The sequence below is a fragment of the Perna viridis genome, chromosome 10, assembly GCF_037379345.1.
Source record: "Perna viridis isolate PV_CMFRI_1.1 ecotype Kerala chromosome 10, ASM3737934v1, whole genome shotgun sequence".
NCBI lineage: Eukaryota > Metazoa > Mollusca > Bivalvia > Mytilida > Mytilidae > Perna > Perna viridis.
Genome location: NC_142454.1, coordinates 32,177,108 through 32,195,621, shown reverse-complemented (window position 1 = coordinate 32,195,621; position 18,514 = coordinate 32,177,108). Strand labels below are relative to the sequence as shown.

At 32.6% G+C, this 18,514-nt stretch overlaps 1 protein-coding gene across 4 annotated transcripts in view; it reads left to right on the top strand.

Moving 5' to 3' along the window:
- The window catches only part of LOC148605420 (protein Fe65 homolog), an 85,772-nt gene that overhangs the window by 55,826 nt on the left and 11,432 nt on the right, over positions 1-18,514 (top strand). For all 4 annotated transcript variants that reach the window (XM_088548183.1, XM_088548184.1, XM_088548181.1 and 1 more), the window contains 3 exons: positions 11,883-12,013; positions 12,360-12,588; positions 15,604-15,731. In XM_088548183.1, the coding sequence (XP_088404309.1) occupies positions 11,883-12,013; positions 12,360-12,588; positions 15,604-15,731 (488 nt within the window). The remainder of the gene's footprint in view (positions 1-11,882; positions 12,014-12,359; positions 12,589-15,603; positions 15,732-18,514) is intronic.

Genomic DNA, 18,514 nt, shown 5'->3' with positions numbered 1-18,514 from the left:
TGCACATTATCAGGGAGTGCATCTGTTCCTTGATTAACATGGTAGATTTTTAATATAGGTATTGGGTTGGTTTTTACTGTGTCAACAGCAGTGAAAGCAGAGTTGCTTAACTCAGTCCATGAATTCATCTCATTGTCTGTCTGTTAGTGGTATTATTTGTCATACATTGATTGAACTGTAACTCTTGAAACCAATATTATTTTGGTGTCGCTAGTGGCGGAGGACATGCTAACCCTTTGGGAACAGCTAATGTCACCCCTGGATGTTTGTTGGAATTGATATTGCTAGGGTTTAGTTTTGACGTCTTGTTTCCTTTATTTTCAGCTTTTATGTGTAATCTTTTTATGCCCCTGCAACAAATTGTCGGGGGGGGGGACAGTTGGGGGGGGGCATATTAATTTACCCCTGTCCGTCCGTCATACACATGATCGCGGCTTGTCCGGCCATCTCTTCGTACAGTTTTTGAACTACAACTAATATTTTTTACAGGATATTTCTGCACATGATGAAGATGTGCAGGGTCAAAGGATTTTGATTTTCGTGAAATGTTATGGAAATTGGTGAAAGTTAGACTTAATTATTTTCGTACAAAATATGGCTTTATGGCTTGCATAGCTATCTCTTTTTGTAGTTTTTGAACTACATCTAAAATATTTTTTGCAGGATGTTTCTACACATAATGATGGTGTGCAAGGTCATAAGATCTTGATTTTCATGAAATATTACGGAACTGGGTGATTTTGTTATTTTTGTCAGAAATATATCCCAAGCAACAAAGTTACGGATTTGTTATGGGGGGTATTAACATTTTTTATGAGTCCATTAATATGTCCATCGGTCCTCTTTTTCTCATTGCAACTAGTCTGACACTACCAAACAGAATTTCATGACACTAAATGGCCAGGATACAATATGTAGATATGCATATATTTAGGAATTTCCAATCCCGAAATTGATCACCAGACCATGAGTAACACAAGTCTTGGAAGGATTTCTGAATCTGCAAACCATGTCTTCATACACAAATAAACATATTCCTAATTTGGCAAATCTAGTGAGCAGGGGCATCATTAGTGTCTTACACACACATTTGATTTACTAAATAAAAACATCACTACTAACAAATGACGCAGGGGCTCTTGTCATAAACAGGGCTTCTAGTTTATTCTATTGGCTACATTTTGCATGCAGATTGTTTCTTTTTCATGTGTTCACATTTGGACCATATTTTGTGATTTTGATGTATTTGAATCATCCCACTTCTGACACTTTGGATGAGGAAGAGTAAGAGGTTGGAGTGAGGATATTTAAATTTTTTTCTCTCAAAGAGATAAAAATTCAAAATTGTTAAGGTTACGCAAGGGTCAAAGGTCATTGCAGATTCATTTCTAGTTACAAATCTATTTCCTTTACAATAAGATCTTGTTGTTTTTTTCGATTTTGTTCTGATTAAAGTGAATTTGCATGATAATGTCATCCACAGTGCACATATTGATAAATAGGAAGTGAAGCCATGAACCAATTACATGAATTAGTCATTTCGATTGATTTCTTAACATCAGATAAAGCTGTATTTGCGTTACAGAATGTAAACATTGGGATTTCTCCATTGGTAATCCATTAGATTATTTTTTTGCACAAATAGCATTGATATTTGGTTATCAATTGCTTTAACATAGTCTCTATTGAACCTGAAAATAATTTAATTGGTGTAGAAATAATTGGAAAATAATTTGAAATTGATTACATTGTAAGCAGATAAGGTGTTAAACAAGGTTATTTGGGTACTGAAGAAGAGGAAAGGGACTGTCTTACAGCTAGTAAAATAGTTTACTTCACAGGATAGAGTTGGAACTCCTACAAATTGAAGAATTATTACCTGATGACATGTATTAGGTACTTAACTGGACAATTGACAAAGACTTGAAGTAAATTTAAACTTTTATTGATTATTCCATAAGTATTTGAATCTTTTCTGGTAGAAAGGTTAATTCTTCTTCTAAATTCTCCACTTATTCATCAGATAATTATCATTCTATCAGAGAAACCAACCTCATATTCTCTGAAGTCAACGATTTTCCTCTCTGTAATTGGGGAGTTGATTTTGTTTATTTCTGTCTTGGTTGTTCTTTCAGTAATGTTGTGGGGAGTAGGCGGTTGGTGGATGGGAAATGGGTGAAAACCCAAATTGATATGGGACATGATGATATTTGAAGAGGAATTTCTTTATTATGTTTTTCCCTTGTTCACCTATCCAATATTTAGCACCCTCATACAGAAGTAAGATCTAAGACAGATAGAATAGGGAAATGTTGCGAGACATATAGGGTCTGGGAGTAGGCCAGAGCATAAATGCAGCAGCCTAGCAACTAGGCATTCTCAGACCTAGTTATTCTTTCAGATAACCAGTAACACTGACCATGTGCGAGACCTAAAAGGCTAATCAAGATCATTAAAAGAACCCATAATAGTAGTTAACCTTCCATGCAACAGTTGAATAGGCTCATTTGTAAGAGAAATGGTTATGATATTGTTGTCAAATTGCTAATGATAGCATTTTTTTGGTTTTAACATTGATTCGCTCATAGGGTCTTTACATAGAAACTAACACATTATATTTAAAAGCAATTTTCGGCATGACATGGGTTGTGTCTTTATTGTATGACTTTTGATGTACCATTGTTGTCAACCCTGCATGGGAAAAATTTGGATCAATATTGCATATGATGAGGACATAACTTTTTGTAGGTTCAAACTGGTCTGGAGCTGGTATGTCAGTTTACTGCTAGTAGTCCTTTGTTGTGCATTTGTGTAACTTATAATCAGTTTCACTATTTCAGTTTTAATATGGAGCTCAGATTTTTAACTGATTTTTATGTGTGTCTATTTGTGTAATATATTTGCCTCAGTGGCTTGACTTTAAAAAAGGGAAGTTTGTGATCATGCCAAAGTACTTTAACCCTGCTGCATTATTTTTTGCACCTGTCCCAAGTCTGGGATTTCTGGCCTCTGTTTGTTTTATTTCGTTTTCACTTTCAGTTTTTTGTTTCTATAAGGTCAACTATTTGGCTTTACCTGTGTATTGTGTAATTTTGGGCCAGCTGCAGCCTGCCCTTTGGTGTGAGGATTTCTTTGTTGTTCACTGAAGACCCATGGGTGGCCTTGAGCTAACATTTTTCATCCTGGTGGGGTTGCTGTCCCTTTGACTTATTCACCATTTCCATTCTCATTGTATAATAGTTTAATCTCAGTCAGTGTTTGATGGGCACATTTCTTTTTGTGGTAAATATATATCAATGCCTCAATGTATATTAGACAAACAATTAACTTATTTTCAAAAATAAAAGAATACCAATAGCATGTGCACTTTTTCAACTTAAAAAATGATGTGAACTATTATTATCTTAAATTGTATTGGAGTCTTTATATTCTAAGCATGGTGAATATTGTAAAATGCTTCCGCTGTTATAATGAACGGGAGAATAGGCACAGGATGTCAACTTGTCAGATACTGCTGCTGCGTGCATGTCTGTCAAATTTAATTAAGACTGAAATTTATATTCACTATTGGATAAATAGCAACGTCAGAAATGTCGGAAACATCATCCGTTTCCATTTCAACATTTGAAACTGGTAACTTAACCATATTATGTATACGAATTTGTATCAGGCAGTTGAGGAAACTAGTTACATAATTTTTCTGAAATAAATTTGAAGATCTTTTTTTTTGGACAAAAAATCTCTAACAGTTCAGAGCTACATTATTAACAGGTTTTTGACTGACAAGAAAGAATACTAAATCTATATTAAATAATTTCTAATCATGCATTGTCACTATCAAATGTTTTGTTCACATCGCATATTGTTCTGGCTGTCATAATGGTTGTTGCTGAAAAGGTTTAAAAATGAGACAGGATTGTTGTAAGTGTCCATATTGTTTTCTGATAATGGTGGCAACACCTTGTTGTCAGGATAATGTTTGTAGCTATCCCATCAAACAAAGTTGTACATGCATTTCAATTGAATGTTATCAATATTTTGTCAATTGAATGTTATCAATATGTTGTTACCAGAATAATCAGACTTTCTCTTTAACGTTTTTTTTTTTTTTTTCAAACTTTGTGAGATACTTGTAATGATCAATTTCATTGTTTCCAATAGACTCACAATCTCACAATCTGTTTTTATTTCTTATGTTTGTATCCATCATTTCAACATTATATTGGTTAAATGACCTTCTAAATTTCCAAGGTCCAAACACCCAAAACTAGAGAAGGTTTGGCCTCATTCATTGATAAATCCTTTGTCAGTGACTTTTCATTTGATGGAAAACCAGAAACGAGTTGTTGAATATTAAGTAGCTGTCCTTATAAGAATCATGCAAAATCTGAAAAATGCAAAATCTGAAAAATGTGATACACCCCAAAAAAGGCTACATATTTTTATTTTTGTAATTAAGTTGTTTTATGGGTCTGTACTATGAAATGTGTAATTATTCATCCAAATCTGTCTGCTCTTAGGAGATAATCAACATTGAAAATCCAGTAGATTCTATTGAATTTCAGCATCATTTACAGAGTTATCTCCCTTAATTTTGAAATCTACAGTGCATTCTATATAAATTTTATCTCCTAAGAGCACAGGTTATATGAAAAACCACAGGTTAATTTCTGTTTACTATGACATTTCAAACAAAATATCAAAAATAAAAATATGTAGGCTTTTTACCCATGAATCACATTTTGCATGATCCATTTTCAAGATGAAACTAAAACTTTGAAAAATACAAAAATAATACAAGCTTTGTCTTTTAATATGATTGAAGAAAAATTGTGGCGATATAATGGTCTTACTGTCATATGAGGCTTTGGTGTCATCATTACCCTGGACATGGTCTTACTGTCATATGAGGCTTTGGTGTCATCATTACCCTGGGCATGGTCTTACTGTCATATTAGGCTTTGGTGTTATCATTACCCTGGACATGGTCTTACTGTCATATGAGGCTTTGGTGTTATCATTACCCTGGACATGGTCTTACTGTCATATGAGGCTTTGGTGTCATCACTACCCTGGACATGGTCTTACTGTCATATGAGGCTTTGGTGTTATCATTACCCTGGACATGGTATTCAGACAATAACTTGAGTAAAACTGAATGTATCTCTTTGATATTATACTACGAGGTGCCATACCAAAAAATTTTGGCTAGTGTTTTTTTCGTGGAACTTTTGAGTTCTATATAAACAATTATTTTGCAGTTATGTGTTTTTTTAAGTCACAGCAAATAGAGTTAAATTATTTAAGAAAGAAAACTACTTTTCTTTACTATTTCCTTAAAGCTAAATTTCCAGAATGAAAAAAATCCTGAAAATGGCATCTGTCAAGGGAAAAAAAAGACAGATTTTCATTTATTTTCCTTCATCCTTGAAACTTGTGTCTTTAAAAAGAAATTGCTAAAATGTGGCCTTTGGGGATTGGATGATTGCTTTGTACAAACACTTAACCCATGTTGACCTCCCTTGTTGACAACAATCATAAATCTGTTAAAGTAAATTTTGCGTAAAATGAGTTAACAACAAAAGCTTTAGGCTACATATAACTTTCCTTTGTTCTGATATTTGGTTTTCGCAGTGGTGTAAGAAGAGTAATGAAAGTGAACAAAAGAAGGGGTAAAATATTGTATTGGGAAGTCAGTTGAAATAGAACTCCTACGCAGGCTGTTCGATTAATCTTTCCATATTGGGTTAATTTCGTCCCAAGATGATTGTGGGCTCGGGTTATTCTTTTTCTAGATATCATTATGGAGTAATGCTTTTATAAACAAAGAAGATTTTTATGCTCATCTTGACAATAGTATTATTTGTGTTATGGGGGGGTGGGGGAAATTGGAAATTTTTGTTGTACTTAAAGTAGTTGCAATGTGAAACAGACTGTTTGTATAACATTAAGGACTTATACGACCACATGATTCATCAGCAACTTTATTGTTTTTCCATTTTTTTACTGACTAAATTAATTCTTTTAATCTCAGACTTCTACCGTCATACTGAAAAATATATCAGCAATTCCAATGACAAGGTTATATCAAAATAGACTGAGGTCATTGATAAACAGAATAATGCCAGTTTTGAATGTCTTGACATAACTTCACATTACACCCTAACAGGATCACTATGATATTTACCGACTCGACCTCAAAATTTCTGTTTTTCTGTTGTGTTTTTGCCTCTTGCTTTTTGTGAAAATGAAGGATTGTACTCAATGAATAATTTATATACTGTAAAGGTACTAATATTCAAGAGGTATTAATTTTCGATATTTTTGCAGTGGACAGATATTTTTTAAAAATAGTAATCCCGAAATTGATATTTTAAACATAATATAATGCTTATAATTCTATTTAAATCGTGGGCATTGATAACCAAGAGTCATGGGCTGCATTAGTCTTATTTCAATTCAAATGTGCTTTGCTTTATAATATAAGTTTTTCTTGACTTTACACACACAACTTCATTGGGATATGAATCATCAGTACAATTCATTTAAATTTTTAGTTTAATAGGTCAAAGATCAAATGCACATCTTTAGACTGTGGACTTTCTGCATTACTCTAGGTTACATTATAAGAAACTAAGGCTGAAGTAGTCATGACCTCTTCCTAATTATTTGATTGAGAAGATAATTTTTGTTTGTTGCTTGTAAAGGGTGATAATTCAACTTCAGGATTTTACTTGTTCAAACCTGGTTAGCAGAACTGCATCTAAACTCTATAAAGGATGTTAATTATATTTAATAAAAAAATTAGGCATCATATGTAGGTAGGCATGAAGGTAGACATTTTTGTTTTTTTTATATTTTTGTTGCTTGCAAAGAAAATACTGTAACTTGATGGGGTCAGCATGACTTAATGAAACCACTGAATGGATTTCAGCAAAGCTTGCTCACATTATCCATCAGATAATTCCGTAGTTCTGATATTGTTGTCAAATTGTGAAGATAGCATTTTTTTGTTTTAACATTGATTCGCTTGTAGGGTCTTTACATAGAAACTAACTTATTATATTTAAAAGCAATTTTCAGCATTTTGGATTTTAAAGGTTTCCTATATGGTGTAAGCTCAATTTTCCTAGTTGTTGTTGGAGACATTGTCCTCTGGACTTTTCCACCAAACCTCTATTTTTTCATAGCAACCTAGAAAATTACCAATTCAATGAACTTGACAAGATAACATTCATTTAGCTTAGATAACTTCAACAAATTGAAGTGGACAGCTTTTCAGTTCTGTTGCAGTTTAGTACAATGCAAATCGTATTAAGTGTTATTGAATTTGGGATTGTAACAAGTTAGAACCAAATTACAGTGATGTAATTTATCACTGCATCAAAAGAGTTGTATTTTCAGGGACAGATTATTTTACACCAAGGCTTTGTACTCGTATTATTCGGAAAACTGCCATATTGGACGTTTTTTTTTTCTTTTCAGAAAGTCTCTCAATCAGATCTCATTTCTAATTCTAGTAAAAACAGGATTTTATTGCATTTTTAAAGTTTCTTAGCTTATTGCATTGAATTGACTTTCTTCATTAGCTCTTTCATCAATTTGACTTTAGAATTTTTTATGAGAATTTTTTTTTAATCTGCCTGATCATCTATATGAATTGTTGAAAAACCTCTTTTGAAGAAGGATGTAGTGCCTTTTTTAACAAAAAATTGTGAAGAAATAAGGCACATGACAAAAGACGATATTTATAGTATATAAGCTTATTCCTAAAACCATTTGGCAGTGGCATCTGAGCCTTAGTCATTCAAACATCCAATAATTCACTATCTTATCCAATTTTCTCCGTCGTCTGATGCGAACTCAGAGGGAAAAACCACTTTTGATCTATCAGGGAACAGTCTTTCAAAGCCTGACATAAAATCATTAGTCATGCAGTCTGCAAAACCTGGACAGTAACTTCTGTAATTACGAGATGTGTCTTTCATTTGAACAAAATCTTAGAGATCAAGACACAGGCTAATACTTAGATCAACCTTTAGCATGAGTGTAATCCCTTTCACATGGTAATTGTCTGGGTATTTCAGTGTCACAGTCTAGTGTTCACTGAATAATTATGGTATAGAGAATTTGTAATTATCTTTAAATTAAAAGTTAGTTGCTCAGTTGGGGACAGGGGGTTCTATCTCATGATATATTGTTTGTAATAGAATAAGTTCCTTTCATCAGACTTACTAAAAGGTATGTTTACACTTTCTTGAGACTATTTTGTGACCTTTGATGTAATTAAATGTTTTGGATGATATGGTGGTGCATTTGTTGTTTTACACCATATCTGTTTGTTTTTTTGCATTAATAAACAGATTAATTTTACATAAAATGCACTTCCTAGGGATTTTTTACTCATAGTCTTTTAAGACATGTTTTTGCTGAATGCAGGTGGTCACTTAGATAGGTTTGACTGTTGGTAATTTATTCATTGTCAATGGTCATGACTACTCAGTAACAAATGTAACATATATTTCCACAAAGTAGGGATGTCAGTACTAGGACAATACAGTTGTCCTCAAGGGAGTAAAAATAAAGCATGCTCATTAACTACCCTGCAGTTAACACGAAAGAGTCTATTCTGCTGTGGTTTTGCATCTCACAAAATTCTTGAAGAATTTCCTGGCAAACAATGAAGTCAGAATAAATGGCTTTAAAAAGTATGTCAAGTAGTCTATTTATATATAAATTTTAGAGTCTAATTTTGAAGATTAATTATTAAATCATGATTTCATTTCATTATTGAAGATTAATTTTGAAACTTTATGACAGAGACTTCCTTTGAATCAAAAGCCAAATGATCTCGAAGTCGTGACATTTTTATAGACAATATCATATTGTCTTAACATCTGCCAGGTCACAATGATTTTAAAGACTTCATCACAGCAATTCAGGGATTATTGATTTTACTTATGTGTATAAAGGATAAAATTTCATGATTTCAAAAATTTGTTGAGCTCAAAATCTACAATAATGAAAACTGACCTAGTTTATTTTTGTTGGTGATTATCTTTTTTGTGGTCTTTCAAGTAGAACTTCAGGGCATACTATATCAGATCACAATTACATAATAAAATCAGTCTTCTTTGTATGAAATCCATAAAATTTCAGCCTGACTGTTTAAATGAGAAATAAAGATGTTAACTGGAAGTAACTAGTGGAAAGTTGAGTAAACATATATAAATTAGTTACTGTTTTATTGGTAATGGCGTTGATGGTTTATTTGGTTCATTGCGGCAATGTCCTGGAATTGAGTATGAGAATTTTAAGGGAAAAATCGGATCAATGTCTTTCTTAAGATTACTTGCTACTTTTCTGGAAAGTATGAAGCCTAAAGGAGTTAAAAATACAATTGGATGAAACAATTTCTCCGTCAGCCATGTCGTATATGAATGATTAATTTTGAAAATGTAACCTTATTTCAAAGCCATTTTGATAGATTAATACAGAAAGAGGCTCATTTTTTTTTGCATTATAGCCTTTGTCAATGGTTAATGACACTAATTATTTGCAAAAAATACCAAAACATCAGAAGTGGGGCAATTAAAATATGTAAAATCCAAAAACATGGCCTTAACTTGAACATATGAAACAGAGATAGATGATCTACATACACAATGTAGCAAACCAAATAAAAAATATTAAAAAACTGAAGATAAGGGAAACAAGACGCCACACTAAAAACTAAAAAAAAAACTATCAATATGAACTCCCACAAAAAAAAAAACAGGAAGTGGCATCAGGTGCTCTGGAAGGGTAAGCATGTCCTGCTCCACCAGCAGCACCTGCCATATTGCCAGTGAGTATAATCAAGTAATAATCTATCAACAATAACACACTTCTGTGACACATGTCAATCACAACTGACTGAATGGGGGAAAAGAAAAATTCAACTGTTAAGTACCAGTCCACATAAAATTCAGACACTGCCTATAGTCAAGTGATTCATGGTGTAGAAAAACCCACCAAACAAAGCTTTTTCATTTTATATGCGATACTTTCACATAATGATAATTATTTCTGTTTTCAGATCTGCACTTTTGTGAAAATTTTACATTTATCTTCCACTAAAATCAACCAAATCAAACCAAATCAAGAACGATAACTCTTGTAAAGTGCTAATTTCATGTACAATCTACAATAACTTTCATCTCAAAATTGTAAAAACCAAATGAAAAATGAAAACTGGTTATGTGGTCTATAGCTGTATCTGATCAAGAAATGAAAGTGATTTTGGTGGGTTTTTGACATGCATGAATCACCTCCCATCTGATTTTTATAAAGACTGCTTCTTAATACCATAAAAATATGATTATTTGAGTTTTTGTTGGAGGCAAATCTAGACCTTCTCTTCAAAATCAGATAACTAATTACGAAATGCTTGGTAATTCCTAGGTTTAAATGGCTAAGCACTTTATAAATGAGACAATTTAATACCATTGTCATGATTTGCTAATTGTTTTTGAAAGTCTACAGCAATCCTATGTTTAAATATCAAATCACTACAACTGTTTACCAATTGTCAGCTACGTGCTGCTGCTTTTCCGCTGTGCCAACAATGTTTAGAAACATATTTTTTTGGTCTATTCAATAGTCCATTCATTTGTTTGGTCTTCTCTCTCCTACAGTGTTTGAAAATGGAGTCTAAATAAATTATGTTTAATTGTTATGAAACTTGATACTCATGTTTCTTTAGAAATATATTGATGGAAAATTTATACCATGTCATTATTTTGACTTCAGTGCTCAGTATGACCCATCAATGTCACATCATGGAAGTGTAATGTCTAGACAAGATATTATACTTCCATGGTCACATTGACATAATTTTTTTATTTACATAATATTCTTGTCTTCTACCTGTGCATCAAATATTCTATTATGATTTTATTACAGGTAATTAATTAAACAAGAGATACTTGTGCATGAATCATTGTCAGGAAATGGTAATAGAATAATTAGATAATTAATTGGAAAGAGTGAATAACCCAACATGATCACAAGTGCCCAAAAACCCCTAGATATAACTGCATTCTTGGCACGAGTGATCATATTTTGGTTATTTACGATTACAAAGTGATTATTCTTTTTATTATTTTAATTTCCTCCATTATTCTTTGCTATTTTCAATATAATTTTCAATTTTTTTGAACGGTGGATTGATATTTGTGTTGTGACGTTTTGGCGGGAGAAAGCCCAAGAGTGAAATTACAGAATTTATTTAACAGTGTGAAGTATAGAAAATTTTTACACTGTGAACATTCCGTAAATCACTGCTATCTATATAATACGTTTCTATAGCCATTTATGTATGCAAATTAGGAATACAACCATTTAGATTTGACAAAATTTTTAACTTTCTCCAGTTATACTTGTAACTCATGTTGTGGAGCAGCATTATTGTTGCTAGGCTATCACAGGATTTTACTCACTGGCAATATGGAGGGTGCCACTTGCAAAGCAGGACATGCTTATGCTCCCGGAGCCCCTGATGTCCCCATTTTTTGTGGGAGGCTTTAGTTTTTTTGTGTGATGTCTTGTTTCCCTTATTTCCAGTTGTTATATGTTATCATATTTCATTTGCATTGTTACACTGTGTATTTAGATCATCTTTATTTTCTGAATTCGTGTTAAGGCCATGTTTTTTTGTATTTTGACTTATTTGAATTATCCCACTTCTGACACTTCCATATTGTTTTGCCATTAGTATCTATTCCTAAAAGTCAGTGACATTGCCATTATGAATATTGTTGTTTTAATCATATTCCTGTTTTGAATATTCATAATTTCTTTATGATATTCCTGTTATGAATATTCATTTTATTTATTTACAGAGTACCATTTCCAGCATTTCCAGTGACAATGATTCTGTCCCCTCGACCCCTACCAGTGGGACTACTGAAGATCCTCTAACAGCATTTGAGGGACATGCTTTGCAGTATGCTGTCAAATCTATACAAAACATGTAAGTTTACAGCACATTCAATGACAGTGTTCAGGGATTGATTTCATTTTGTGCCAAACGAAAGCTTGAAAGACTTAGGATAAAGGACATAACTCTTGAAATTAGTGATTTGTTTGTAGCATATTCAATTTCACCAAAGCCTATCAAGCTTTTATTTGGCACAGAATGAAATCAAAATCCAAGTTACTTGGATGCTTACATGAGATTGATGTAAAATGCTGTATACAGACATTCCTATGATTTGTATGGGTTGTGTCCCTTACCTATGGTCTACCTCCTTAATTAGATTGAAGAAAACTTTAATTATTGTAAAGTTGTTTGTGAATAGTTTGATTATATTTTTCAGGTCATCTAATGGACATGTTTCATTTCCTAAAGCTGAGCCTACTGTCCCAGGTGCTCCTGAAGAGAAGAAAGAAAAGGCTGTTAGGTTCTCGGTCAGATCTTTAGGATGGGTTAAGATTGCAGAGGAAGACCTAACACCAGAAAGAAGTAGTAGAGCTGTCAATAAATGTATTGTAGACCTGACACTTGGCCGGAATGATATTAATGACGTCGTTGGCAGATGGGGAGATGTAAGTATAGGTCTAGGCTATACACAATATATATTATAAACTCCCAAGAACCTCTAATAACTCTAGTGATTGTCCATCTTTGAAGTCACCAATTGTTAAAAGAGAAAAACATAAGAAAGGTCATAATGTCACTTTCCACCAATAAGAATGTATGGACACAATCACACGACAGTTAATTGCAGTGGCAAATTTCTGATATCACTTGTTTTTATCATATCCTCCATAGTGTGATAATGCAAGATATCTAGTCATGCATGACGTAGATGAAATGACCAAATCTTAGCACGAGCATGTCCATTCATTCTTTAGATTTGCTCATTTCAAAACAGGTAAAGCTTCATGATGAAATGACCAAATCTTAGCACGAGCATGTCCATTCATTCTTTAGATTTGCTCATTTCAAAACAGGTAAAGCTTCATGATGAAATGACCAAATCTTAGTGCGAGCATGTCCATTCATTCTTTAGATTTGCTCATTTCAAAACAGGTAAAGCTTCATGATGAAATGACCAAATCTTAGCACAAGCATGTCTATTCATTCTTTAGATTTGCTCATTTCAAAACAGGTAAAGCTTCATGATGAAATGACCAAATCTTAGTGCGAGCATGTCCATTCATTCTTTAGATTTGCTCATTTCAAAACAGGTAAAGCTTCATGATGAAATGACCAAATCTTAGCACGAGCATGTCCATTCATTCTTTAGATTTGCTCATTTCAAAACAGGTAAAGCTGCATTAGCTGTCATTTTTGTAAATTTTTGTTTCGTTTGAAATATACCTTACTTTGAATTATTTCTACTAAATAGTACTTTTCTAGTACAATTTCATTTGATATCTGCAAATAAAATGCATGAAATACATGAAATAGGTGTCTATATATTTATTGTCTTGCAAGACAAAAAATTGATATAGATAAGTTCGTATGCATGTGACTTCTGGTGACCTTAATCCGCGCATGTGCTGTAAGGGTCGCTTCTTTAATAACAAATCTGATTGCAAAGCGAAAGTGGTGATTAAACGGCAAGGAAGACCAATGGACTCAAGCACTCAAGCTGTAAAAGAAAAAAATTCGATATAACGCAAGGATCCTTTTGAAATTTACGTATTGGGATATAATGTCATTATTTATTTGAAAACTAATCAAGATATAGATGTAATGAAATGAAAACAAGACACGTGCTTACCTGTGTATCCATTATTGTTATTTTTTTGCCAAGGTTAAAGTAAATTTAACCCAGGTAAATGTCCTGTTGGCAATTTTTGGAAGTAATGGCGAAAAATAACTAGATCAGACCTATCAATATTTTCTGACTAAAAAAATTTTGTTTTTACAATATTTCATAGGTATTATTGTCATTAATTGCTTCAATTACATTACTACTAACTTATTTCCTTGAATCAGCAAAATTCAGTAGAATCAAAACTGAACAAATTTGGCAGCTAATGAAGCTTTAAAAAAGGGTATATTGGTTTATAACAGTTTCTGACCCTGTTATATGCAGAAAATTTTAGTTTACTTACTAAAAATACTTTTTGGCATATAATTATTTTTTTAAAAAAAGATTTACGATCTGTATCAGCATTATATTTTTTTACTCTTCAAAATGACACCACAAAGTATCATTTCTATGCATCTTTCATTAACTTCTAAAGTAGGAAGTTTGTAGGTGGTTTTATCTTTCTGGAGATATATACAAAAAGGTTGGCGAAGTGAGCAGTTTCACTTAGTATTATGTAACATCTATGCTGATTTGCCTTAGTTTGTATTCAAGGCTGAATTTTATGTAAACCAAACACCTCTTTTTTTGACTACTATTTATTTTTTATGATTTGGAGACAAATTGTTTTTGGCTTGTCTGTCTGTTACAAAGTTTGTCAGGGCAATGCCTCTCAAACTACTAAACCTTGTTTTACGAAACTTGGTATGTAGCAAGAACATCATATGTGGTTGTGCATATTACCAGAAAATATTTTGATACCCAAATTTTTTTAGTTGTAATGCCCCTTTGAAATTTGCCAAAAATCCCAGAAATGCCAGATATTCATACGGAAAATAATCTAAAATTGGAAAACCATTTCTTTTCCTGCATAGCTTTCATTTCTGCTCAGAACAGTTTGTGGAACGGGGTGGGAGAGAGACATATATACATGTTTTTGCAGACAAAAACATTACTTTTTTTTCGTGCTGAGAGAGCAAGGAAGAAATACAAATTTTCAATCAAATTAAAAATCTGTTCTTTTTTTGCAATATATCTATAAAAAAATGCCCCAAATAGGAAAGTGGCTGAAAGGCAACAGTCAACATCCCACACATATGAATTATTAATAATTGAATGCACTTAACTAAAATATCATGTATAATTGGAACATTTTCTGCTTGAGATGATGGATTATAGAACAAGTAGAGCACCAGACTTGCATATGCTTATAGACTGGTATATAATCCTGAGGGTGATAAAATCACAACCTATTGCGACTTGGTCTGTGTAAAAATGGATGATTTTTTCTAGGTGTGATGATAAATCAGAATTCAGTCAGAAAAAAAAACCAAACATTGAAAGTTCAATTACTAAAACGATTACAGTTGACAATTTCATATAGTATATGGACATTTCTATATAGTGGATTATTTTTGTGGGGTGCTAATTTTGGCTTACAATAGTGGCCTGGCTAAAAATGCCAAAATAAACTCCACATGGTTTAAGAACTAAGTACACCACTAAGCATCAGTCAAAATTAGAGACACAATTTGTTTTTGCATACCTTTTTGCTTCCAAAATGCTAAATTTAACACCTGCCAATATAACTCACCATACAGTAATAAATTGGACAATTTTTTCAAGGTGTAATGATAAATCAGAATTTTGTCTGGAAAAGAAAAGACATCGAGAATTCAATTACTAAAAAAAAGTTATGTTTTGACAATTTTATATGATATGTTATAATGTAATGTACTATTGATTTCATTACAGGGTAGAGATCTGTATTTAAAAAGTTTGTTGTGTTTTATTTCAGGGAAAAGATCTATACTTAGATCTTGATAAAGACAGTCTACGATTGGTGGATACTCAAGACTTCATTGTTATCAATGTTCAGCCCATACAGTCAATTAGAGTCTGGGGTGTTGGGAGAGACAATGGGAGGTATGTTCCTAAAGAAGTTGAATGGGGAGAGGAGTGTGGCTAAGGGGAGGAGCTTGGTGTCAGTTAGAGTCTTGGGTGTTGGGAGAGACAATGGAAGATATCTTTGCAAAGAAGTTGAATGGGGAGAGGGGTGTGGCTAAGAGAAGGAGCTTAGTGTCAGTTAGAGTCTGGGGTGTTGGGAGAGACAATGGGAGGTATGTTCACAAAGAAGTTGAATTGGGATAGGGGTGTAGCTAAGGGGAGGAGCTTGGTATCAGTTAGAGTCTGTGTTGTTGGGAGAGACAATGGGAGGTATATTTCTGAAGAAGTTTGGTTGTGTATTTGAATAAGAGTGTGTTTAGTGGGAGGGGCTTGCTGTGTTATACATGTAGGAATTGTTTGGAGAGTCTTTTTTCTTTTAAACTGATTTTACCTACCATAAGACCACCTGTCTTATATGACCATGGTTGTGCTTTATCTTGGAAGATTACTTTAGACAAGTTTGTCTATAGTTAGGCTGTGAACAAGAATAAAGAGGGTTCTAAACTTACAGGGGACTTGTGATGAATTCAGTTTTCAGTACGTTTGTTTCATTACTATATTTGATGAAATGATGAGTTGTATTTTTTCCGAAGAAGCAAAGGGAACTAGTAGCCTCCTATCTTTATTTTACAGTGAGTTATACAGTTAACTTCAGGGAATACCTTGAGTTTGTCTTTCCTTGATTGATGACAATTATCTGCAAAATTTCCTGTGGTATTTAACTAGCTAAGAATTTTTTTTTATCAGATAATGGTCATGGCATATAAAATATATTCTATGAAGTTAACTTTATTCCTCACTGTAAATCTCCTGACAAAATCTGGTTTTTTTTTACCAATCACATTAATGATTACTGAGTTTTTACAATTAAATTCTGCATGACATTATGATGCAATTTTTGGATATCAAGCAGAAAATATTAGACATTGAGGAGAGAATAGTTGATCTGCTGTTAGATAAACATTTCCAATGACTAGAATTTTATAGAATATTTTCAATTTTATTTTTGCTACTCAGGGAGAGGTAAAATTTATTGTTGTGTTTTGTCATTTTGTTTATGTATTCAATTTTGTATTTTGTGTTGTGTAATTAAATGTCAAATATAGCCATAAACTAGACATGATTTGGAAGATATACATGTAGTTGAGACGATTGTCCCATAAAACAATATTTTGTGTTGTCAGATATGATAAAATTTTTGATGTGCTAAAAAAAATGCATTGTTAATAAGAATCATGGGAATGTGGTGTGGGTGAATTGATAGTATTGAAACCACCTGTTTTAAAATTATGTAAAAAGACAAAAAGTATGTCGATAAATTTAAGTTTACTTTATAGTGTTAATCAAATTACCAGTTGTCAAGGGTATTGTCAAAGAGAATAATAATTGAATTATTTTCTTTACAAGAGGCACATAGCAGACAAAAAGAATACATTTCAATTTAATGAGCATTAAAAAAAAATTCACATACAAAAACAGAAAATTTTTCTAACGTACTGTAATGTACCCCCACTCAACAAGTTGGTTGTGTAATAGAATAACCTTGTCTGCCTGTCTCTCTTAATTTCATTGCAAAAATCTCAGCTCCTTCTGTATGGTTTAATTTTAAACATTCCACATTTGGAATGTGGATTTATTTAAGGAGGTAGAGCTAGGGTAAGGGAAATAACTCTTGAAATCAATGAAATGTTTGTATCATATCCAATTTCACCAAAGCATCTCAAGCTTTCACTTGAAACAGAATGAAATCAGTCCAGGTTCCTTTGATGCCTAAATGAGATTGATAAAAAATGCTGAAAAAACAAACGTTCCAGTGATTTGTAAGAGATGTCCCTTACCCTAGGTCTACCTCTTTAAATTGGGCATGTGTTAAAAGAAATTTTGGTTGCCATCTGATATCAACTTCCTGTACAAGTGGGAATATACCTAGCAGGACAATATGTACAACTTCATGTTCATAAGTTTCATAATGAATGAAAGTCAACACAGTTATGCAACTACCAACCACAAAAGTTAATTTTTTTTATATCACTTACCAGTAATACAATTTTCAAGCCTTCTGGGAAGTAGCAGTAGATAAAACAAACAAATCATGAATAATTAATAATTCATTTTCAAGCAAAAAAGTGCTGATTATATATTCTTTAAATGGGGGAAATTCTTATGGCCATCTTTTTTGTGATCACACACATGTATTATGTTTCCACTTGTCAGTTGGTAAAATAATGCTTCAGCTTGTTGTGGTACTTGCAATATTTATTGCTATAAAAACACAGTGAAATTTGTCTTTACTGAACCCTGAAAATCAAAAAAACTTTCCAAACCAAACACAGTTTCAAGTCTTTAAAAATCAATGAACCTATTTTGAACCTTAGTAAACACCTGTTGGAATGAAATAATTTTGAAGTCAAATAAAGATCAAGGGAGATAACCACATCCAAGCAAGAATTAAAAAAAAACCAACTTAGTAATGAAAATAATCTCATTATAATAATAACTACTAAAAGTTCCATTCAGTCACTGCAAGATTAAATTTAACAACATTATTTTACTTTCTGTTTGGATGACCTTTACTGGATGAATGTGTTTTTTCCTGTGAATAATGCTTTTATATCAATGAAAGCAGAAATCTGATTGGCTGATACAAATATGAGAAAGGACATCTGAACAGAAAGATATGTCTACCATGCAGTGACTGAATGGAACAGTTATTGTGTCTAATTTTAGTTTGTGATTTTACTTTGCGTGATAAATGTATAGTA